Consider the following 24,851-nt stretch of genomic DNA (forward strand, 5'->3'; position numbering starts at 1 on the left):
GGCTATCAAAGGAATTGTATGAAAGGAAGAAAAAATGGGCTGGCCATCTTCTGACAAGAGGGACGGATGACAGGTGACAGAGTCATCCATTGGTACTCTTTCAATAATGAGAAACAAGGAGTGCTTCTAACACACTGGTTGAACTTTGGGGAAAACACGGATGAGTTACAATGGGCAGACAAGGACAGATGGAGATTTTCATTGTTGGAGGATATTCCTGAGTAAGCCCAAATCTATATGATAATAATTAAGATACAAAGTTAAGAAGTGGACAAGTGGATCTTCTAAATAGATATGAATAATTATAAGACTTTAAGTAAATCTAAGGGAGACTTTGACATGGCGGAAATGAAGAAAGGCCAGTGGTTTTTTAGGTAGCATCATCATTCTTTATCTGATGATCTCCTGGAGCTAAATGCAATGTTATTTTGTCATATTTCCCAACTACTGTGAGATGTGGATAGGGACTATATCTTATCTAATATTATTTTCTCTGTTGTTTTGAGTTGTGTCTGGCTCTTCATGACCCCTTTTTAGGTTTTCTTAGCAAAGATACTGGAGTGGTTTGCCTTTTCTTCTTCCAGCTCATTTTACAGATGAGGAAACTGAGGCATAAAGGGTTAAGTGCCTTGCTCAGGGTCATACAGCTAGTAAGAGTCTGAGGACAAATTTGAACTCAGGTCTTCCTGATTCCAGGCCCAGCATTTTATCCATTGTGCCACCTAGCTGTCCTAATTTTCTCTATACATGTATGTTTTTTTGTTGTAAGAAGTTGAATTTGTTTCATACAATTTTAAAAGATATTAAATTTAAGAAAATATAAAATTATTCTAGTTATGTCCCCCTTTTTTCTTTTGTGCATTTTAAGAAATGTTTTAATGAAACTTAATGCTTTTTCTTCCTTTCTGCAGCACTGGAGCTATAAGGTACTGCTCTATATGCAGGTCCTCTGACTTTACATCCTGTTGCTTTTCCTATTGTACACTATTACCTCATAATTAGGAGGACTAAGTAGCATTCAGCCTGGTGAAGAACAGTCCAAAGTGAGGGCCAAACTGTGGCACAGAGGTTTTCTAAAGAGGGGCAATGAAGAGGTAGAGCCTCTGTGTTTTCTTCTCTAACTGCTTAGACCCACTAAGACTAAGAGACCTGGGCTGGTCATGAACTCTTGTAGACTGGCAACCTCTAGGCTTCACAGTTTATCAGTTTTGTTTTCAAATGATTTTTATTTCACAGTTTTTAGTTTTGCTTCCCTACTAAAAATTCCAATTCTTTAAAGATCCAATCTGGTTTATATTTAAGGGCTAAGCTTCAGCCTCTTAAAACAAAAATCCCTATCTGTGACATCACCATAAAACTTCTATGGGAATGAACAAATAGGAGTAATAATTTTTCTTATTTTTTGTAATGAGTTACAATTATGATTACTTTCTTTAATGAAGTACTTTGAGCTCTTATGAAAAAGTTTCTTTCCCCTTGGTAATATTTTGGGGAAAGGAGAGTAAATTCCCAAATAAAGATCAACTTTATATTTAAAAAAACCTTCCCCACAAAGATCCAAACTTATGAATTAAACAGACTGTTCTTGCTATTCATTATTACAGGTAGCTACTGCCTACTTTATGTAGCATTGGGGAATCTCTAGATGTATAAGGCCCCTTGCTCACCATCAGAGAATGTTTCTATGTACATGTAGAGTACTGCAAGAATATACCAATGGCAAATCATTAAGGAAGATCAATGTATATAGGTGCTCAATCAATATAGGTCGATTGAAAAGTTGGGTCAGGTAGGTGGCTCAGTGGGGAAAGAGCCACACCATGAGATGTGAGGTTCAAATATGGCCTCAGATACTTTCTGGCTGTGTGACCATGGACAAGTCACTTAACCCCAACTACCTAGCCCTTATTGCTTTTCTGTCTTGGAACCAAGAGATGGTAAGGATTTAAAAAGAAGAAAAGTAAGACAGTCAATTCTATTTTGGCTCAACATATACATTTAGTGTCCTTTTACAATTCTGCAATATCTTAACTATGTTCTCCGAGTTATTATTACAGATTTCTGATGCTTTCGATAAATTTTTGATTTTGTTTGGTATTAGAACTCATCATCTGACTCCGCATCCCAGCTACAAGACTGTTGCTGCTCATCCTGTGGGAACTCTATCTCAACATTATAGACAAAATCTGGGTCATCTTTCTTTTTCTGATTCTTCTTAAAAAGTTCATCCATGATGCTCTTCCTTTTTGCAAGTTCCTTATCATCAAGCTTGTTCAGGTCTTCCTCAGGATCAATGGTTGTTTCCCGCTGAATCTGTTCCATAGTTTGGTCCAAGGTTTGCCCCCATAGAAAACCTTTTAAAAAAGTGAATAATTTCTCTAACTGCCGCAGAGATACCCCTTCAAGGTAGGCCTTGTGTCTTGGATTATACTTCAGCTGTTCAGCTGCTCTACCACAGTCTGGAAAAATGAAAAAGTCACATGCTCAGTGAGGGATGCAGAAAAGAAAGAAAAAGCCTGACCAATCTGTAGTGGACCCCATCTAACAGCTGCCCTCACACCCGTGCTCATAGCACTTCACAGGCACTGGCTGTGCTCACTGCCGTGTGCTGGTGCCTTCTTTGACAGCTCTCTCTTTTTTCCCATGGAGATTATTGGGATGGAACTCTGCTCGTAAAATAGCCACATCTCATGGGGCACATTCATCAAACCCCTTAAAATACTGATAATGCTTCACAGGGTTCAGCAATAGGATTTGGGGTCCATAACCTATCTAAAAATGGGCAGTTATCTAAGAAAGGAACTCTAAGGCCTAGAGGCAGGAGGCCCTGGGTTCAAATCAGGCTTCAGACACCTCCCAGCTGTGTGACCCCCTAGGCAGGCCACTTAACTCATCTGCCTCTAACTTAAAGGTAAGTCACATCTGAACAATTCTGTGGCTCCTTCTAACAAACTTTTGTTGTTGTTGTTGTTACTGTTCCTCTGCCTTGGAACCAATACTTAGTATCGATTCTAAGACAGAACATAAGGGATTTTTTAAAAAAGTGAATTCTACTTCAGCCTGGCCTAAAATCCATCCCAATTCATGCAACATAGAATTGGCCCTAAGGATACCAATCCTTAGATGTCCTTCCTCCCACAACCTTTAAATATGGACCAGAATGGTAGTGGTGGCTGCCACAGTCCAGGTACCAATGGTCTCCAAGGAGACCAAAAGGAATCTGTTCATTCTTTGTGTATAGAAACCATTGACTACGTTTATTGCGCTGGTCTTAGGTAACCAAGGTCCATAGGATAGTAATCCTCAGCTGTCTTAATTTACTTCCACTTTTCTTTGTATGTTCAGAGCGAGGTAGATGGATGGGTAGTGAGTATTTATTAAGCATTTACTATGTCCAGGAAATGGGCTACGTTCTGGGGATAAAAATGAGACAAAAAAAAAAAGATAGTTCTTGCCATCAAGGAACTCACATTCAGGGGGTAGAAGACAACAAACAAAAGGGAGCTAAAAGGAGAGAGAAGCCTTCAAAAAAACAAAAACAAAAAAAAAGTTTGTTAGAAGGAGCAGCAGAACTATTCAGAATTGGATTACCTTTAAGTCAGAGGATCTTAATTTGGGGTCTATGGACTGAGATTTTAGGGGATTTGTGAACCTGAATTGTAAGAAAATTATATCTTTATTTTCACTAATCTTTAATTTAAATTTCGCATTTCCCTTCATTATGAATTTAAAACAAAGCAAAACAAAATGTTTCTAAAAAAGGACCATAGACTATACCAGACTGCTTAAGGTATCCACGACACAGAAAAAGTTAAACATCTCTGCTTTAAGTGCTGGGGTAAAAACCCATTTAGGCCCTTCCCACTACATTTATATAGTATATAGTACTTGTTTTCATTCTTCTTGATTCCCTAGCAAAGCTATCCAAGGGAGCATTCTGTAGCACAGTGCAGAGAAAGAGCACCAGATTCAGAGTTCAAGATCCTCAGTTCAAATCCTGGCACTAGCTATATGACTCTTGGTGGGTCAGTTAACCTCATCTTTTGTAAAATAAGAGGGATAGACTAGATGACCATCAAGGTCTTTTCTAGCTTTCAATGATCCCATGGATGTGCCATTAAACATCCTTTCCTAACTCAAGGAAGTTGAGAGGCTGCATTTTATGGTGGAAGGAATATTAGATGTGGGTTTGAGTCCTTGCTCTGACCTGTGTGTTCCTGGGCCAATGACTTGACCTCTTTGAATACCAGTTCCCTCACCTGTAAATCTGGGATTTATGTACATGTACCATCTAGATCAGGAGAGTACACTCTAAGCTATATGGCACTAAAGAAATATTTGCTATTATCAGGAGTGGTTCACCTTTAGGTGCTTCATCCTGGATTGCATAATTGATGTTCAATACATTTTTGTTGTTGGACAAATAATCAACTTTTTTATTCCCTTCTGCTAGTGACAGGATTTTGAGTCACTTAAAAGGCAGGGACTAAGTGCTTATTTTAGCTGGTATCAATTCAAAGCATAAGGGAAAAGTATTCCTTAGAATTTATATTTCTAATGTGATGGTTGTATGGGAAGGCAGGAATCAATCATACTTCATTTCCAAAAATTTGGATTGTGTCATGGTTTGAGGCATGGGAAACCAAAATCAAGGTGAATATTAGGTTCTGCATTGTTTATTAAATTGTGGATTTGCTAGTTGTTTGTTACAAATCTTTAGTGCTATTGTTTAAATTTTCCAAAGAAAAATTTAAGTTTTATTTTTTATTTTTATTTATTTTGGTCAGGACTTTATAATTTCATTAGTGGATAGAAGTCCAGGGGAGAGAAGTAATTTCTTTGCAACTGAAGAGTCTGAGAGCTTTCTAGAGAACTGAATGGCCAAGTGACTTATTGAGAGTAAAGAGGTGGCAAAAAAAAATAAAAGGTGGAGAGTAAAAATGGCAAGCACTAGGCAATGAGAGGTAAGTGACTTGCCCAGGATTATACAGGTAGGAAGTATCTGAGGCCATATTTAAACCCTGGTCCTCCCGGCTTCAGGCATGGTGCTCTATCTATTGTGCTACCTAACTGCCACAGCCCAGGTCTTCTTGACTAAAACTAAAGTTCTATATCCACTATATTAGACTGCTCTCCTCTCACATTTTAAAAAATTATAAGAGAAAAACATCATTAGTAATAGACTCCTGTGGTGGAAAATTAAGAAATACAAGTACTTTGCTTCAGATAAACCATTTCAGTTTCTTCTTTGGGTAAAGAATCAATCTGTGAAAAGGTAGAAAGATAAGAGACAGAGTGTCATTGGGAGGAAAAACAGGAAAGCCAAATGAACTGAAGACCTGAGATATGCTATTGTAGTTTTGAGTTTACTTTAATGAGTTTTATATAAATTTCTATTTTTTATTTTTTGTATTTTTCCCATTTTTATAGATTGGTAAGGAAGAAAATTTAAGATAACACATATACCAGGACATTTTTATTGTTCAGTTGTATCCAATTTCGCACAATCCCATTTTGGATTTTCTTGGCAAAGATATTGTAGTGGTTTGCCATTTCCTTCTACAGCTCATTTTACAGATGAGGAAACCAAGGCAAATGAAGTTACGTGATTAGCCCAGGGTCACACAGTTAGTAAGTGTCTGAGGCCATATTTGTCTTCCTGATAGTTTTCCTGAGTCCAGGCCCAGTACGATAGCCACTGTACCATCTAGCTGCCCCACTTCAGTAAATCTCTAATGATTAAATGTTCAACACCCATATTCTCAAGCAAAGGGTTTCAGACATAGACACCAATGCATTCAATTAGATATATTCTGCTAATGAAGCTTGGGTTCAAGATGGATTGTGTAATCATAGGCAACTCACTTAACCTCTTGGTGCTCCAGAAACCCAAGGCTATAAATGATACATGCATTGGTAAAAGTGGTTCATTTTCTAGGGAGTCCTAAAAAGAAATAGAGGCCCAGAATCTACCCATATCTCCAGGGATGGGGGGAAAGGGCAAAAAGAACAGAACTAGGATGTGGATTAGAGACAAGACCAAGTGAAGACTGAAGGAAGTGGGGATAATTAGTCTGGAGAAATAATCACTTTCTTGATAAAGAAGATTGTTTTCTCTTTGACTTCAGAGGGCAGAACTTGGACCAATAAGAATTAGTTGTATGGAAGAAAAGTTTGATTTAATATGAGAAAAATCTTCCTTTTAGGATTGTTCAACAATGGAATGAACTAAGCTCCCCAAGAGATTTGTGCTTGAGGAGCCTGTTGGACTAGAGGCCTCCTGAGGTCCTTTCTAGTTCTTAAGAGTCTATTCTAGGGGCAGATAGATAGCACAGTGGATAGAGAACCAGGCCTGGAGTCAGAAGGACCTGGATTCAAATCCAACCTCAGCCATTTCCTAGCTATGTGACCCTGAGCAAGTCACTTAACCACATTTGCCTAGCCCCTGCCCTTCTACTCTTAAGATAGAAAGTAAGGGTTAAAAAAAAAAGGGGGAGTCTATTCTAGCAGAGGTGAGTTAGGCTAGGTAAGAGTAAACATTTGGCACCTGAAAACTTGGAAAAGTTTCGGATTGGCATGATACGCTGGCGACTTTTGTCCTTGACCTCCCCTTCGTAGATTAAGATAATGGCTGGAGGCTGGAATCTGATTCCACATTTCTTGGCAGTGTACATCATCTCAGTTCATTCCCGGTTGCTGGCCAAATCAGAAGGAAGCTGATGGAAACATTCTGAATCCCTGATAAATGAAAGGAAGATATTTCAATTCCATTTTTGATTCAAGTGTTTGATGTTCCTCATCCTTCTACCCTTCTCATCTTCATAGGCTAGCTCTAAAATTGCAGGAAATGGAGGACAATTGCCATTTCTTGTTGGAGTAGTCCAGAAAATTTAGTGGGGGCAGGTGTGGTTCCTCTACAGGGGTGGGTTTGTTCTGAGAACTCAGAGTATTTTGTATCCTCCCTCCCCCTCCCAAACCGAATTCCTGGACCAACGCTAGAGCTGTCCCAACTTCACAGGGGACTAACATGGATTCATTCAGCAAATATGTAGAGGTAAAATGCCCTAAAGGAGAGTGAGTCTCAGAGCCAGGAAGACCTGAGCTGTGTCATCATTGGTAAAGTCACAAACGCATGGGATCTCTTTTCTTGAAACGCAACACTGTCCAGGAGCACCAGGACAGCCGCCCCCAACTCTCCAGAAGTTCCGTGGCACAGGGCTAGTTGAAGATATATGTCCACTACTGTCCAGGAGCAGAAGGATGGCCGGTCCCACCTGTCCAGCAGTGTCCAGCAGCATGTTTGGGACGGCCAGGATGGCCATCCTCACGTGTCCAGCGGCATGGGGCCAGCCGAGCTGCGGGCCCAGCACTGTCTAGGAGCACCAGGCCAGCTGACCCCACGAGGAAGGCCAGGCCTGCGCCCGTGCCGGGAAAGGGAGAGCGAGGGCAGGCACCAAGAGAGGGCTAAGCTGGGCCCAGTCCCCTGCCCGCACGTGGCATAGGTGTGGGAGCGGGGCATCTGGGCCTGGGGCTACCTGGGTTTCCCGGGAGGAGATGAAAGAGGTCTCAGCAGCCGTCCTAGAATGGCTCTCGCCCGAGTCCGACTCTGGCTTCTGCTCCCAGAAGCTGAGCCATCACCACGGGAACAGCCATCCCGCAGTGCTACGTCACCCATGGCCCCGCCCCGGCTCAGTGAGGAGGCGGGCTTAAGTAAGGGGGCGGGGCGGGGCGGAGCCTAGAGGGGACTGGAGAGGAGCTGGAAAGAGCGGAGGAGAGGCGGAAAGGGGAAGGGAAGGAAGGGAAGGAAGGGAAGGGAAAGGGAAGGGAAAGAGAAGGGAAAGGAAGCCTGAAGGAGAGGGGTGGTGCTGGGAAGGAGAGGAGATGCGGGGCGTAGGAGAGAACCGGGAAAGGAGGGGAGAAACTAGAGTGGTGAGTGAAGTAGGGTCTCCATCCAGAACATCTCACACTTCAATAGCGGTTGAAAACTGCGGGGTTTTCCCCTCACAGCAGCTTGGTTAGATAGACAGTTAAGCGTCATTATTACCCATTTTACAGGAAACAGGCAGAGAGAGTCCACAACCACGGCCTCTTCCTCCGGCCCCCAAGTCTAGCACTGTTGTCACACTTCATTCATCGCCTTCTGGAGAAGGGGTGGGGTGCAAGATTTGAGAGGGACCTTAGAAGTCATTTAATTTAATTTAATTAATCTTCATTTTACAGATGCGGAAACTAAGGCTCAGAGAGGCTGAGGAAGGGGAATGGATATGGGAAGGGAGCAGGGGAAAGAATTTACTATACTAGGCCAAATGTCAGGGCCAGGGCCAGGGGCGGGAGAAGTAAGAGGGGAGGGGGAAGTGTTCGGAGGAAATGCGCACGCGCCTTCCTCCGGCCATCCCACTAGCTCTGAGGGAGTTCACAAAGGAAAATGGGCAAGGGAGTGGGGGAGGGGAAACGACGTTCGGCGCATGCGCCCACCCTCTCCCTTTTTTTCCTTCTTCGGGTTTCTCTGGCTTTGGCATCCTGGCTCCTCCGGTGGGGGCCTGGCTCCTTTTATGGGGGGCCACTGTGCTTCTCCGCTGCGCCGCAGTCAACCACTCGGGTAAAGAGAAGGCTGAGGGTGGCCACGGGAAGCTCCAGGCTTAGCCTCTGGGCCTAGAAGTACGGACATTCCAATTAGTTAGCTTAGAACCGGGAGACGGGATGAGAGAGATTTAAAGCCCTGCATTGCTGCTGCGGGGCACACGGACTAGCGGACCTTCTGGGCGGAGTCCGGGGCTGGCCCCGAGTCTACAAAGTACGGAAACTGACCACTAGCCTGGAGAACTCCTGCCGCTTTTTTAACTAGTCCTACCCTACTGGAGGATCCTCTCTGCTAGGAAGGAAGAATGCAATTTCTCTAGCCTGGAAGGAGCTTATGTTTTCCCTTTCCTTTTAAACATTTCAATTTAAACACCAGAAAAAAAGAGCGTTTCCATTCACTCAACAGGGTACAAAATGTGAATCTTCGCTTGCTTTTTTTTTTTAAGGGTACATGATAAATTCTATACGTTACTCTGAAAACTGGCCAGCTCATCTGTGCTTACAGTAGCTAATTTTTCAAGTCTAGGATATAGCATTGTAAAAACTATGGCCTGACCAAAGGCAGGGTTCGAGGTGGTTGGTGTAGAGCATCTCCAGAACCTTGAGAATATTACTGGTCGGTTTATTAGTTTTGAGAGAAACCCAGAATTCTCAATAAAGTAAAACAATCCTTTCTTCCTCTCCCCTCCATGCAGGGAGAGTACGTGAAGTCTGAAATAATTTATGGCTTGAGCTTTTTTTTTTTTTTAACACTGTTAATGTTTTCATGACTGAGATGGATTTGAAATGCTTGCAGGAGGCAGGAACTCCCTGTTCTAATTCGAACTTGGTGAGGAACTTTGGCAATTTAGTCTTCAGGGTTAAGTAATTGGACTTAAGTATTTTCATTGGCAGTGACATCGATATTTCTCCCGGAGTTTTGAAGTCACAATTCCTTTGGAAATCTTTCTGTGTGGTATCGGATATTAAATCTTGTTACAATCGGGTTTACACAGTATTCCCTACTAGTGTGCACCCTTAGTAAAATGTAACAAGGCATTGTTTTAATTTCAGTTTTGAATCTACTTTTGCATTTAGCAAATATAGTAAATAGTAAATTTTAGGTTTACATTAAAAGAAATGAGGGATTCTTAGTCGTTTAAGAGGGTTCACAACAGTGAGCTTTCCCAAAGTATTTAAAACTGTTATTATTACAAATTTTGATTTTCATTCCTACAACTTTAAAGAATCTTTTTAATGTCTCTCTGTCCTTCTTTCAGTAAACTCTTGTGCAGAATGTTGTGTTGGGAAGTTTTGTTGTCTACTTAAATACTGTGCTACTAGATTACTTGTTACTTTTAGATTTACATATTTATCTTTAGATTTTAAAAGTATCTTTTTTATTCCTTCTCAATAGTCCTAGTAAATATATAGACTATTCCTATTTTATAGAGAAGGAAGCTGAAATAGAAACATTTCCAGTGTTCTTACAGAGAAGATTGCTGTGGTACTAAATTACAATGAAGAGCTCCAGGGTCTCTCTGGTTGTGCCTTCATTTGACTGTCAGGAGTTTACTGGAATTAGATGAATTTTGTACATTTGTACAGTAAGTATGAAATTGTCCCAGTTAAAACATTATTTTAAAAAATTCAAGTAGGTCAGATTTTTCCAGGGAAGTCAATACAGAATTTGTTGCAACTTCCTTAAACACATTTCCTTTTTCAGGTCTTATTGCTTAAATATATATGGGGACTACTGTATACTCTGCCAGTTTCATAAAAGTTTTCTTTCTATTATTTTAGGCAGAAATACCAATTGTTCTGAAATTATCCTGTTACAAGAAATTGTGAAAGATGGCTTTCACAGGTAGGTTTTCTTAATAAAATGGTGACTACCTATATCAGAACATCATTTTATGTAATTTATGGATAAAATAAATTGCTAAGATATTTAGGTGAGCAGATATCTGGAATATACTTGATCTGTTGTTTATCCTTCACTGATTCATCTGTAATAAATAATGAGAATAGATATAGAAATTATTGAGAGAAAAAAATAACATCAATTTCAAACAATTTCATCCTCTCCACAATTTGTGTGGTAGTATGACTTGAGGAGGACATAACCAGTCATAAAAAGTGTGACTATAAAATAGCCTTTCTCAACCTTTCTTAATTCTTATGTCATTCCTCTGTTAATTATTCTATTTATCCTGTGTATAGTCTGTACATATTTGTTGGGATCTGTTTGAGGGCAGGGTTTGTCTTTTGCCTGGTACTTAGCACAGTGCCTGGCACATAGAAGGGCCTTAATAAACATTTAATGATTGATTTTCCACAGTAGGATTTTCAAAGAAATTCTCTTGATGGACAGTATGTGAATAATATATACTTTGTTGGACGTACTTTTTGTTTTAGTTTATTTTGCTTAATGGTAAACCTGTGTCATAGAGGAGTAATATATTAAGAAGTGGCTATATTGGAGGCAAAGAAATGATCAATAAAACATTAAAAACAAAGGACAAACAAATTGCCTCTGTTTCTATGACTGAGTGCAACAGTTTGCTAGAGAGGAGGTGGCCTTTAAGGCAGTCAGAACCCATTCTTTGTAAGATTACCTTTTATGAGATGTTGCTGTGGATAGAGTGCTGGACCCTAAGGCAGGAAAACCTGAGTTCAATATGGCCACAGACACTTATTAGCTGTGTGATCAAGTTATGTAACTTCTGTCTGCTTCAGTGTCCTCATCTGTAAAATGGGGTTGTTGTGAGGATCAAATGAGATAAAATTGTAAAGCATTTTGCAAATCTAAAAGTAATCTATAAATGCTAGCTATTGTGATTATTTGAAGATACATTATGAAGCAGTTCTTATATAGCATTTTTTTAAAGCTTTGCAAATCAAAGAGAAATTATCTTAGAGGGGCCACCTGAAAATGGGAAGAATTAGATGTTTGGGATTGAGAGGAAGGTGCTAAAATTTACTGTAAGTAAATCTATATTTGAGTTGAGTTGAAGGGGACTTAGGTGAATTATCTGAGGAACAAAGTAGATTTTTGAAAGAGTTAAAGCATGATGGTTGTAATTAACAAGTAAAAAGCCTTTATCAAAAAGAACTCAACAATATAGCTGTTTTCTAAAATTAATACTTAGTTTTTATGACATGTAGCATAATGGATGATTCCTTTTTGAATTGAATGAAGATTATTTATAAAAAAAATTTTTTTTAGGGACTTGCTAATAAAAGTGAAACTTGGCACAAGCATTGAAAATTCACCGACTTGCAGTGTTTTGATTAAACATCACCTCCCAACTGGATTATATGTGGATCCATATGAACTGGCTTCATTACAGGAACACAATGTGACAGAGGTATAGTTAATAAACAAAGTTTGAGCATGATTATTAGGCCATATGTTCTTTGGGTATTTTAAACCAGATAAGCTATAGCTTGTAGAGAAAAGTAACATTGTCAGAGAGGAGATATCTTAATTGTTTGTCCATTTGCTTAAACATATCTAGAAAATATTTTAAGATTATGGTCAGAATAACATATCTGTGTAAATGTGTGGGACTTGTAAGGAATAATAATAACTAATAGTTACACAGTACTTTAAAACTTCCAAAATGCCTTCCTTATAATAACATCTGGATGGGATAGTAGACAATTTTATTATCCCCATTTAATAGATGTGGAAACTGAGGCATGGAATGGCTAAAGAGGAAGAAAGGAAAGGAGCATTAAGTGCTTATTAAATGCCAGGTCATGATACAAATATAAGCAAAGAGAGTTCTTGTCCTCAAGGAGGTAACATTCCAGTAGGAAAGAAAATACACAAAAAGAAGCAGGTAGGGGCCTGATTTTGAAGTACTAAGAAGAGCAGAAACCAGGATAGAAGGTCAATAAAAGCAGGCCAGCCCCTTTACAGAACAGAAGCTCCAGAAAGAATTTACCAGTGGTGGCCCTTGTGGAGGGTTATACCTGGGGGAAGAGGCCAGGAAGTGGTAGGCTACTCCAGGATGAGGAAGCCTGGTACTGAGAGAAGTTTCAGAATGAGCTGTCATATAGGTTTGAAACCTAGAGCAATAGAAACAGGGCTGGCAGGGAAAGGAGAGTTAAAGTGATATCATCATCACTACTTCCTTATACTCTTTCCTTGCAAACTATCTCTTCTTACTATTTTAAAGAGCCATTGGAATCAGCTTTCCTTTGAAAGTAGTTCTAGTTCCTCCATGAGAATTGATGGTATGCTTGAATAACCCCATTTCGGCATGCTGAGAGAAAGGTACCCATCCCGAACCTTGACCCTTCTTCCCCCACCCCCCGTCAAATTTTGTCCATTTTATCTTTATCCTAAACTTGGCAAATAGTAACAAACATCAACATTTCCTTGTGCAAAGGTAAATAACATAAAAATAATAATTGATTGTATATGAAACCATGAATATTATTATTTATAGTATTTTTAAATAAAGTATTTACTAAGTTCTACACATTGGTTCCAAAGCTATCTCTCTTTTCTGTGATACTCACTGAACTTTCTTATCTCTTCTGTGCATTTTCTTTAAATTCTTCATGGACACTGACAATTCCTGAATGGGATTCCAACTGAGATGTTTTCTTGGGATTTAAGTTCTTCTAGGTTGGCTGGTCTCACCCAAGATTCTCTTCTAGGATTTTGAAATTTAGGATATTTTCATTTCAGCCGGGCATTTGACTTAGAATCTCTAATGATGTTCTTGTGGACAAGATGAAACAATGTAGACTGGATAATATTCTAATTATATGTGAGTTCTTAGCTAGTTGAATAACTGGTCAGAAAGAATTGTGGAATGAGAATAATCTGGTGAAAGAACTTTGGATCTATTCCTTGCTATTCAGTTCACCTGCAATTTTGATTCTTTAGGGATTGTGATATTCTATTATTTGCAACCATCCAGCTTCACTAGAAGAATGTTGCTAAAAAGATGTGTTTTTGTTTCTAGAACCAGGCTGGGATCTTTGAAAGCTCTGGAGTTTCCTAAATGTGATCCTGTCTACTCTCTTCCTTTAATTAGTGAAATTATTCATTGTTATTTTAACTCTATTTTGTTATTCAGAATTTCAGAGGTTTTTTTCTTTTTTTTTTTAAACCAGCTACCTCAGACTGTTGCCTCAAACTGAACTTGTAGACAACTTAAACCTCTAGGTTTCTATGAATTACTGTTTGGCTAAATTTCTTGTCAAATATACACACATATACATTTATGTGATATGCATGTGTGTGTGTGTGTGTGTGTGTGTGTGTGTGTGTGTGTGTGTGTGTAAAAATGGTTTTGAAGTCAGAAAATCTGGTTTTAAGACTGGCTCCAGCCTCTCTAAACATTTACTTCCCTAGGTGGCAGAAGTTAATGCTTACATTATTTTTCACAAAGGATTGTTGTGGAGAAAATGGTCTTGTCTATCTAAATGGTTTTAATGATTACTGCTGTTTTCATAGGTTCCAAATTTCTCTGTTCCAGACTTCTTTCCCTTGGCTCCAATCCTATATTTCTAGTGGGTCTGCTAGATATCTTTTTTCTATGTAACTTTCATTTTATTTTAGTTTTTTTTCCAATTAACAAGCATTTATTCTCCCTCCCCCCATTTCCTTCCTCTCCCCATTGAAAAACCAAACTAAACCTTTGTATTAAATATGGATAGTCCAGTAAAACAAATTCCTGTATTGGTCATATCCAACAACATGTCATCATATATTTTGAGTCCATTGATCCCCTGGAATCATGGTTGGTTATTGCAATGATCAGTTTTCTTAAATCTTTGTAGTTATTTATCTTGACACTATTGTTATATCTTCTGATTCTTCTCACTTTAGTTGATCAGCTCATACAAGTTTTCCCAGTTTTCTCTGAAATTATCTCGTCATTTCTTATGGTATAATAATATCACATTATATTCATTTACCAGAATTTATTTAGGCATTCCCCAATTGGTGGGAGTGCCCTTAGCTTTCAGTTCATTGCCATGTTTGCAAAGAACTGCTATAGATTTTTTTTACACAGCAAGTTCCTTTTTCTTTTTCTTTACTCTCTTCAGGGTATAGTTATTGTAGGGATATTGCCAGGTCAAAACATAGACACAGTTTAGTGAATTTTTTGGCATAATTCCAGATTGCTTTCCAGAATTGCTGTGCCAATTCACAGTTCCACCAGTTGGACATGAATGTTTTTGTTTCCCTGAAGCTCCTTTGACATTTTTTGTTTTCCTTTTTTGTTATCTTTGCCAATCTGCTAAGTGCTAGCTGGCATCTCAGAATTGCCTTAATTTACATTTTCTTAATTATTATTGATTTGGAGCATTTTTTTTTTCATAAAGCTGTTGGTAGCTTGGGTTTCTTCCTTTGCTAATTGCTTGAATCCTTTCTTGTTCAATCATTTTTCTGTTGTGTCTGATTCTTCAGAGTGACCCTATTTTGGACTTTGTACTTTATCCACAGAGCCACCTAGCTGTCCCATGTAGTCTATGTTCCAGCCAAACTTGATAACTTATATTCCTTGTACATGCCCTGAATCTATTGAATAACCATCCTTTTTTAAAAATAAATTTTTATTGATGTCTTTTGTTTTTATGTCACCAAAATTTCTCCTCGTATCTTTCTCCTTTCCCCTTCCAGAGAGCCATCCCATATAAAAGGTGATATTTAGAAAGCAAAAAAAGGAAAAGATAGAAGAGGAAAAAAAAGTCATCAAAACCAATTAATGCATCAAAAAAAATCTGAAAATATACAATATTCCACACCCGTGGACCTCTCACTTCTGTAAAAGAGTGAGGTAGACTAACCATCCCTTAAAACCCAATTTAGATAGAGTCCCTAGGAAGCCTTCCATAATTTTTCTCTTTTAGGCAGTAAGGAATTGGTACTTCTCTGATGGATGCAATTCTATGTTTTTTTGTATTATCTTGTATCTTTGTATGTAATTTCGTATTATAGTTATTTTTCCTCTACCTATGAGCAAGGCTCTGACCTTATCTAAATCTAATGTTGTCTACTAAACTCTACAACATTATGAGTCATCATTTGTATGGTGTCTCAAGCCATATATATATATATCTCCAGAACACCCTGTATACTATGTAAGAAACAGAACTAACCTTAAAGGCTGGGGATTGACTTCCTGACCAGCCAAACTATGATGCCCTGTCTTCTAAATGACTCCTTCATTTGTGTCTTGAAGAACAGGAAGCTATTAGAATGACTTAATCATTTTAGCCTCAACACTATACTTTTTGGGGGTTTGCTTCATTATTTTTTATAATAGTAGATAACTCATAGATTTGGCAATACTGACATAATTTCACCCTTTTAGAAAAATGTTTTATTATCAAAATCAGGATATGAGAAGAGATTATGTCAATGGTTTTGCTCCTGCAAGGATGAACTCTGGCAGCTTTCTTGTCTAAGGATTCCCCTGGGCTGCAGTGTCTTTTCATGAGGCAGTCTCGAGAGCTTCAACATAAGACTTGTTTTCTTTTAGCCAACTGACCTTACTTTAATATACTTCCTACCTTAGATTTCAGGGACTCATTGAATTTGGATGGGGAAAAGAATGATATCTGCATTTTCACCAACCAGTAACTAAAATTGTTTCCCAAAATTACAGATGTAGACAATAAACCACAGTAGTTATTATTAGGTTTTTCTGAATTGCCAAAGGAAGCCAAGACAAAAAATAAAATAAAATAAAAGATTACCAATTCCTACTTGAAAGGATTAGAAGTCCTGTCTCTAGCAGAGGTGGCCAAACTGGAGAGAGAATATTTGGGAGGAAAATCTTGTGTCGTCTTTTTAGTATCTGAGGTATAGGGAATGGGGAGAATTCTATAGAATGGGGGAAATCTGTCAGTCAGTTGTTCCTGACCCACTAGGAGTGGCAAGTCTTTGGGAATTTTTGTTTCTTCTTTCAAGATACTTGTTTTCTCTCTTTACAGGCAATGATAATTCAAAATACTGTTGACTTAGAAGCTCCTGAGTATTTGTCCAAAGAATTTGATGTCTTTGTTTATGCCAAGTCAGATTCTCAGTGTTCTGAGTGTTTCAAAACATTTTTGCCTGTTCACTGCCGGTATCATCAGCCTGAGGAAAAAGAACAAAGAGCCTTTGTGATGGTGAAGAACCCAGAATTATTTGTCCGTTGCTACAATGGTGAGTGCTGTTTTTTTTTTTAAAAGGCCCTAAATTAAGATGAACAAGTGTCTCATAGAGACAGAGGATGGACCTTTGTTCTCTTTGGCATAGGGAACTACTCCCTGATGAGGAAATCTACTCTACCAATGTATAGAGGCACCTTTTCTGTACCTTATAATCTTGGAGAATTGCTTAGACCACTGAAAAGTTAAGTGACTTGCCCAGGGAAACACAGAAGTTATGTGTTAGAGACAGAATTTGAACCTGTAGCTTTAAGGTTGACTTTCTACAACCCTATTTTGCCTCTTTTCATAGACCCTCATAAAGGTGAATTATACAATTAAATGTGTCATTTTTCTTTTTTTCCCCTTTTAACTTTGAAGCTGACTTTCTGTAATGTGAGTTAACTGAATTAAGAATAAGTCAAGTGCTGATGACTCTGTAAAGTACTAATATGTTGGAAAATGTGGTAACAAGTTTGTGATCATCACATATTTTACTTTACCACATAAGAATATAAAGTTGTCAGAAAGTCATTCTTATTGTGCATTCAGATTAGAATTTTGGCTTTGATAGTGAGATCAAGTGATATGCTTTTCTCCTGAATGGTGACTTCAGAATATTAGGGTTATGTCACCTGAACACCCTAATTTTCACTAAAAATCCATTATTTTCCATCATCATCTATGAGTTTAATCTTTTGGGGGAAATTTCTATTTTTTGCCTCTAATACCTCTTGGAATTATGAGTTCCTTACCTGTAAAATCCTTTGGAAAAAATGGTACTGTCTAATCTAAATTTATTGCTTTCAAACTTCAAGGCACATCCCCTATTTCTAGTATAATGGGTCTTAGTAAACAAGAGCTAGGGTGGTGAAGTGAATAGAGTATGTAAGGAGGCAAAGGCCTGGAGGTGGTAAGATCTGAATTAAAATCCAGTGTCTGACAATTATTAGCTGTGTGACCCTGGGCAAGTCACTTAACCTCTGTCAATCTCAGTTTCCTCAATTGTAAAATGGGGATAATAATACCTCCCAGGGTTATTGTGAGGCTCAAATAGTGCTTAGCATAGTGCCTGACACATAGTAGTCACTTACTGATTAAGCTTGTCTCTATATGTTCCTTTTCTGTACCCTAACTGCTTCCAAGCCTTCATAAATTAGATTATGAAAATAAAGAATAGGCTGCTATGTTATGTAAAATTATCACAAAAAAATTGATTAAGCTCCTGCAGTTTGCAGCACACTGTGCTAGCTATTGGAGGTGCAGAAGAATGATACAAAATTTAGCTAAAATGCTGTCTCAGGAGGAAATCATATGGTATAGTAAAAGGATAAGATGCTAACAGAGCTAACTCTGATCTACTCTATTACATGATAAATGCATTTGAGATGAATTGTTTTGTGAAGTCTGAGGTACAAGATTGCTGTTGGTTGAGGGGCGTGTGGAAATCAGGAGAGTTAAATATATGTTGGAGTGATGCATGATGTAAATGGTACTCGCTGTGTACCAGGCCCTGTGCTAGAAACTGGAGATACAAGTACAAAGATGAAACATATAGCTGGTCAAAAAAGACCTTTGGTAGGGTTTAAGAGGTGCTCAAATACCTGCATCTGAAGTGTCTGCAGACAAAAAGCTTCCTATTATCCAAGTACAGGTTCTTGGATGTCTTGTTATTACCTCTTTTCCTAGATTTTCCTTCTCTGAACTGCTGGAAACAGTCTGACGTGGAAGCTCCTTGTTCTATGAAGAATAAACACCTCTGTAAATGGAGCAGTGTGAAATATCAATCAGTAAGCAGGTTTTAAAAATGTCTTTTTATTCTTATTACTATGATACTGTCGCAGTTAATAAATTGAAATTTTAGGGCATGACCTATGGGAAATGTTTGGTTTCTACCTTGTTAAATTTATGGTTGGACTGAATATTTAATTGGTCACCAGGGATTTAATTTCTAAATCCCAAAAAATGAATTACTGAAGTAAAATGGAATTTATGGTAGTTTATTTTTACAATAGAGAGAAGATATATATATATCCTATATATATATATCATATATATATATATATGTATATATATATATATATATATATAAGTTCACAGTGAGAGAGAGAGAGACAGACGGAAAGAGACAGAGGCAGAGAGAGAGAGAGAGAGAGAGAGCGCGAGAGAGAGCGAGTGCTCTGGCTTCCTCTGAGCCAGGTAGAAAAATTCTAAGACCCCAGCCAGGGGAAAGAAGACAATGGGCCTTTCCTGGAGGCTTACAAGGAAGTCAGCATTTACACTCACCACGTTGTCAGTTCAATCAGCAGCTTCTTTATCAGCCATCAACTCCATTAGGCTCCACTGTCTCTTTCAAACTCCAAGTGTCCCTCCTCACTCCAAGTCTCTCTTCACTCCAAGTGTGTCTCTCTTCACTCCAAGTGACTCCCTTCAAGTGTGTCTTCACTCCAAGTCTGAGTGTCTGTCTTTTGTGTGTCTCTGTTTCCACTTTTAAGACCTTTCTCTTTTTTTTATGTCTACCAATTTTATGTCTACCAATCACAGCCAACACTCCACTCCAAGACTGCTGACTCTTTCACACCTGGGTCACAGACCTTCCACTCAATGTATGAAATAGGTGTTCACACCTTTTTGTGGTTGAAATCCAAAATGGGTAGATCTCCATACTCAACTTTAAGTACTGAGCTTTACACTTTGGGGATTAAAATCTAAAAATAGACAGGGGATTACAACTTAATCTTCACAATCAAGGAGGAGCTAAATTCCTTCATTGTTACAATAAGGGGAGAGCCAAATCCAATCTTCACAGCTTCCAAAATGGAACCCTACGTTAAGTTGACATTTGTCAATGTCTCAAACAATTCCCTTGAGTTCTTCTGGTAAAATCATCTTTTCTTTTTTTGTCCAGAATAATCAGATTTTGCACTACTCTTAGCTCTTTTTTTTTCCATTCTCTGTCTCCTTAGTTCTTTCTTCTGAGCTTTTTAATTTAACATGGCTTTGTCTAGCACTATTTCCAGTGCTTTCTTAGACCTTTGTAATGTGTATATACAATGTGTATAATACATGAAATTATTTTGCATTGAAACCAGATAGGTTTAAACACATTTATAGCTTGAGCCATTAAATAACATAAATGTCTTAGACAAACAGAAGTGGATTTATTTACACTGACTATTTTGAGTGACTGAGTGAATAGAGTTAGGAAGAACTGAGTTAAAATCCAGCTTTAGACACTTCCTGGCACTGTGCCCATGAGCTAATTACTTAACTTCTACTTGTTTCAGTTTTCTTTCTGTGAAATGGAGATAATAATAGCATCTACCTCCCAGGGTCCTTGTGAGATTCAAATGAGATAATATTTTAAAACACTTTGCAAGCTTTAAAGCACTATCTAAATGCTACTAATTATTATTAATATTATGACATTTGAAACATCTTAATCCTTGTTGGTTAGTCTATCCTGCTCATTTGGTTGATAGAAATAGCTATATGACGTGGAGATGTGTTCAAAATAATGTGATCCTCTTTTGTATTGGAGCGTCTTCTTGGGGCCAGAAAGTTATTTTAAGTGCCATGTAAAACATGCTGAAATTGTACAGAACTCTTATTATCAAATGAATTGCTGTTAGCTTATAGGTGATTAAATTTTTCTAATTCAACCATATAGCTGGAAAGTTACATTTGATTTGTAAGTCTGTACAATGTGCGAATTTAATGTATAGTTTAGTGATGGGATCAGTTTGGTAGTATAAAGTTCTGGGAGATAATTTTTTCAATTTTTAAAATTTCATTTATTTATTTAGTTATTTTAAAATATTTTTCCATGATTCCATGATTCATGTTCTTTCCCTCTCCCAGTTCCCCTCCTTCCCCCCAACTCCCAAAGCTTACAAGCAATTCTACTGGGGTGATATATGTATAATCACTTGATATCTATTTCTATACTATTCATTTTTGTAATAGAATAATCTTTTAAAATCAAAACTCCAAATCATATACCCTTATAAACAAGTGATGAATCATGTTTTTCTTCTGTGTTTCTACTCTAGGAGATAATTTCACCATTTTAAAGCAAAGTAAAATTGGTCCTTGACATCTTCTTTGAAATTTGAAATAAGTCTAGTAGTGCACATTACTTTACTTTGGGTGATGCCTTCTTTTTTAAAGTCACAATAAAAATAAATGGTTATACTAAGGTAGTGATGAATTATGAAAGATGTCATTTTTTTAGAAAGATGTCATTTATTTAACACCAAATAAGTTTTATAGATTTAGAATTGTAAGGGACTGTAGATATCATCTAGCCCAACATATTTTACATAAATGAAGAATATGATCTCTTAGAGAATTTAAATGATTTGTCCAGGTCATTTAGGTAGTAAAGCTGATTGTTATGGATTAAATAAATACTATATTTGCTTGAGCTTTTGTGGTGACCTAAATTAAGAAAGCAAGTATTTGGTTACTTTTAAAGTAAACTAAATTATTTCTAATTTAGTTGTCAAGTTTTAAGGTTGGTTGTTAACACAAGCCTTTAGTAATTAAATAGACAATGGGAAATTAGCTACAGTGTGTAGACATTACTCCTGTTGAACTTGGAAAATCAGTTTAGTTGCAAAAGTACACCATATTTCTTTTGCCCTTGCTGTAATAATTCAGTTGTGACAGTTCTTGAGTAACAGATTTTTCAAGTCATTTGGGGAAGAAAGCCATAGGATAGAAGAAGGATGAAACATTTTGTAGCTTGAAAGTTCTTTTACTCTTTTTATTCTTTTAATACTTCCATACAGGCTTCCATTTAATTTTATTTTTTTCTCACATGTAAACAAAAATTTTTAATATTCATTAAAATTTTTTTCAGTTCCATATTGTTTTCCTCCTCCCTGCCTTAAGAAGGCAAGCAATTTAATATACATTATACATATGCATTCATGTAAAACATTTCCATATTAGTCAGCTAATATGGAAACATGAAATTTCTATTAATGCACATTGTTTTTCTTTGAATGATACCTTCTTTTTTAAAAAAAGAAAATCTTTTTTGAGAGCTTTGTCACTTATGTAGGTCCTGTAAAATCCTTTTGACAAATTGAATTTTATAAATATATTAATATTGCTTAAGTTGAATATGGTAGCTTTCATTAGGATCCTAATGGGATTTGTTAGTATTCAATCTTAATTATGAAGTTAAAAGGAAGCCTCATTAATAAAACTTTTGCAGGGGGGTTAGGAAAAGGAAATATAACATTGCATCATAAAATAGGATATTCATTGAAAGAGCCTGCTTATTAAACAGCTCTTTTAAAATCTAGTATGGAGGCAGCTAGGTGACTTGGTAGATTGAGAGCCAGGCCTAGAGATGGGACATCCTGGGTTCAAATTTGGCCTCAGACACTTCCCAGCAGTATGACTCTGGGCAAGCCACTTAACCCCCATTGCCTAGCCCTTACCACTCTTCTTCCTTGGAACCAATACACAGAATTGCATCTAAGAATCTAAGAATAAGGAAGGTAAGTATTAAAAAAAAATCTACTTTGATATTCATTGGCTGAAGGAGACTTACTAGAAAAAAACTGATACCCCCTTCCCCCCAAACCTGATTGATTCCAGTTGTTGTAAACTCTCTTTTGAATGTGTGTTTAGAGAGGTTCTCTAATCTTAAATTTAACTTGTCCACCCTGTCTCTCCACAGGTAAATCAGAATGTGATACTACAGGTTCCAGTGGGACTAAAAGTACATCATTTCCTTGTATGTGTTGTGACAATGCTTGTTACAATCTTATGTTCTGGCCTCATCTTTAGAGCTGTCTTAAAACACAGTCATTTCTCTTTGTGAGAATGTCATGTCATGAAATGTTTATGGTAGACCTGCTGAAGGCTTATTGATTTGTGGTATTCTAGAATTTTGACATTACTTTTAATTGATAGCAACACATTTTAATTTTGGTAAGACAGTTTAATAAAAATACAAAATGGCATTTTGTAGATAATTTCACCCATTTCTCACTTAATACATGAATTTAACGCTGAATTTGTGCTTGCTAAATCCTTAAGTATCAAGTGCCATTATGAACAGTTTCATTCTGTTAAATGGATAAATTATTTGGCATAGAATAGGGTCAGCTGCAAGATTATAAGCCCTTTAAGGGTAAAGAATCATGTCTTATTTTTGTTATCCTTTACACAGATTAATGCAACTTATCACACTTTTTGTAATAGGTGTTAATTGAATTGGGAGAGAAAAATGAGTTCCCCATGCAGAGAGATGGATTTCTTATACATTTTGTCATTGCTAACTAATAGATATTTTAAAAATCAAGGAAAGCATTACAGTTGAGGAACCACAATATTTTAAATCAGACATTAAATAAGGCATAGTTTTTTAGAAAAACAATAAAGCCTTTTAGCCAGAGGTTTAAGGAGAAATAAAATTAGCATAAGGGATTATGGCATTTTATCTCTTATTATACTGCCTGTGGGTTTCTTGGAAAGGAAGAATTGTGAAGCTAGTTAATAATAATCTTTAGGGCAAGAGAGTTGTGAGGAACATGGCTCAATTTCCTCCTTAAAGAAGCTCTTTAAAAAAAATCAGTGCTTTCTATGAAGTCTTATGTGTTTTATAAGAAAATAACTTACAGATTATGATTTTTAAAAATAGAACCTGAGTCATTACTGTGTGGTTCAAAAATATGAAATAAGAATAGCAGTAGGTAAATTTCAAAATAACACTATGAAGTAAATAAGTTGCTAACAAATCAGGATGTATTATTTTAAATATATACATATATATTTATTTTGTTACATGCAAACACTTTATGCAATTTTTGAGTTCCAAATTCTGTTCCTCCTGCCTGCCCCTCCTCACCTCTTGAGAAGGAAAACAATATGATATGGATTATACATGGGAAGTCATACAAGAACGTATTTCTATGTTGGCTGTATTGCAAAAGAAGAAAAAAATCAAGAAAAATAAAGAAAGTTAAAAAAAGTATACTTCAGTCTATACGTGGGGTTCATCAGTTTTCTCTTGGGGTGGATTGCATTTTTCATCATAGATCCTTTGGAATGTTGTGGATCATTGTCTTTTTCAGGGTAGCTAATCCTACACAGTTGATCATCCTTATAATATTGCTGTTGCTATATACAGGGGTATATGGGTGTTTGAGGAGGACTAGCCTCTGGTATGACAGTTTGCCCAGCCCTTTTCAGGGTTTCTTATCCAAGTTGTTGTCCACTTTGCTCTTAATTCTCACCTGTGGCTCCAAGAAGCTGTAGAAAGTATAGCAGTCACATCCCAGCAAATGGCATATGGGCTAAGGAGTTGAGAGTAACTGATGGGCCCGATGGGCTGAGTTAGGGGGATATCTCCCTAGGGCATGTGAAGACTTTCTCCAGCAGAAAGAATGGACAGGAACAGTTTGTTCCACCACCTGTGAAGGCAGCTGAAGCAGATTCTGTAGTTTGCTTTAGAGCTTGGTGGGCCACCCCCAGTCATCCTGACTTTTATCTTGCCATTGGATTTCAGTGACTTTGAAAGGGAATGAGGCTGATGATTTTGTACAACTCTGCCTCATTTAAATCCAATTCATGCACAAGGCAAGACAAAACCCCTTCATGTCATTGGCTTTATTTGAAAAACAGGACGCACAACACCTACTGTGTACACTGTTCTGGTTCTGCTCATTTCACTTTGCATCAGTTCATATAAGTCTTCCCAGGTTTTTCAATCAGTATGTTTTTGGTGGAATAAATGTAATGTCATATATCTTTGTATGGTGTATTTATAGTCATGTATATACCACACATATAAATTTTGCATTTTTTATATAAACATTTTTGGTAAGAAAGATTTTATATGGGTTGACACATTTTATATCAATTGAAGGTAGGATATGTGGAGTACTCTCTCTCCCTTGTACTTATCTTGCTCTCTTCTTTCTCAATGTCTTTGTCTCATTGTTTCTTATGTCTAGAATAGAGACTGCCTCAAGTAGTTAATGTATCTCAGTAACATATAAGACTTTTTTGGTGCCTTGCTAAGAGGATATCAATGTAAAACAGTTTGACAAAGGTACAGTCCAGGGACCATTTAGTGAAAGTGTATTCCACCAGGGCAGGCAGGT

At 37.4% G+C, this 24,851-nt stretch overlaps 2 protein-coding genes across 5 annotated transcripts; one reads left to right on the plus strand and one right to left on the minus strand.

Annotated features, from left to right (window-relative positions):
- Positions 1–1,973: 1,973 nt before the first annotated feature.
- On the minus strand, positions 1,974–7,673 carry CEP19 (centrosomal protein 19). The gene is made up of 3 exons (XM_001364242.4): positions 7,536–7,673; positions 6,548–6,738; positions 1,974–2,459 (listed from the first exon to the last, which is right to left on the minus strand). Exons 2-3 carry the CDS (start codon positions 6,675–6,677, stop codon positions 2,098–2,100), a joined length of 492 nt encoding a protein of 163 aa, XP_001364279.2. The 5' UTR covers positions 6,678–6,738; positions 7,536–7,673; the 3' UTR covers positions 1,974–2,097.
- On the plus strand, positions 7,584–23,721 carry PIGX (phosphatidylinositol glycan anchor biosynthesis class X). 4 transcript variants are annotated; one of them, XM_056793616.1, is made up of 7 exons: positions 7,789–7,929; positions 10,012–10,166; positions 10,363–10,426; positions 11,789–11,930; positions 16,528–16,741; positions 18,415–18,515; positions 22,421–23,721. In XM_056793616.1, the coding sequence occupies exons 2-7, from the start codon at positions 10,145–10,147 to the stop codon at positions 22,562–22,564; spliced, it is 687 nt and encodes a 228-aa protein (XP_056649594.1). In that variant the 5' UTR covers positions 7,789–7,929; positions 10,012–10,144; the 3' UTR covers positions 22,565–23,721. The 4 variants fall into 4 exon arrangements, with proteins under 4 accessions (XP_056649593.1, XP_056649594.1, XP_007493931.1 ...); XM_056793615.1 differs by lacking the exons at positions 7,789–7,929; positions 10,012–10,166 and adding an exon at positions 7,584–7,710; XM_007493869.2 differs by lacking the exons at positions 7,789–7,929; positions 10,012–10,166 and adding an exon at positions 8,353–8,599.
- Positions 23,722–24,851: the final 1,130 nt, after the last annotated feature.

Source organism: Monodelphis domestica, chromosome 4 (assembly GCF_027887165.1).
Source record: "Monodelphis domestica isolate mMonDom1 chromosome 4, mMonDom1.pri, whole genome shotgun sequence".
Taxonomy (NCBI): Eukaryota; Metazoa; Chordata; class Mammalia; order Didelphimorphia; family Didelphidae; genus Monodelphis; species Monodelphis domestica.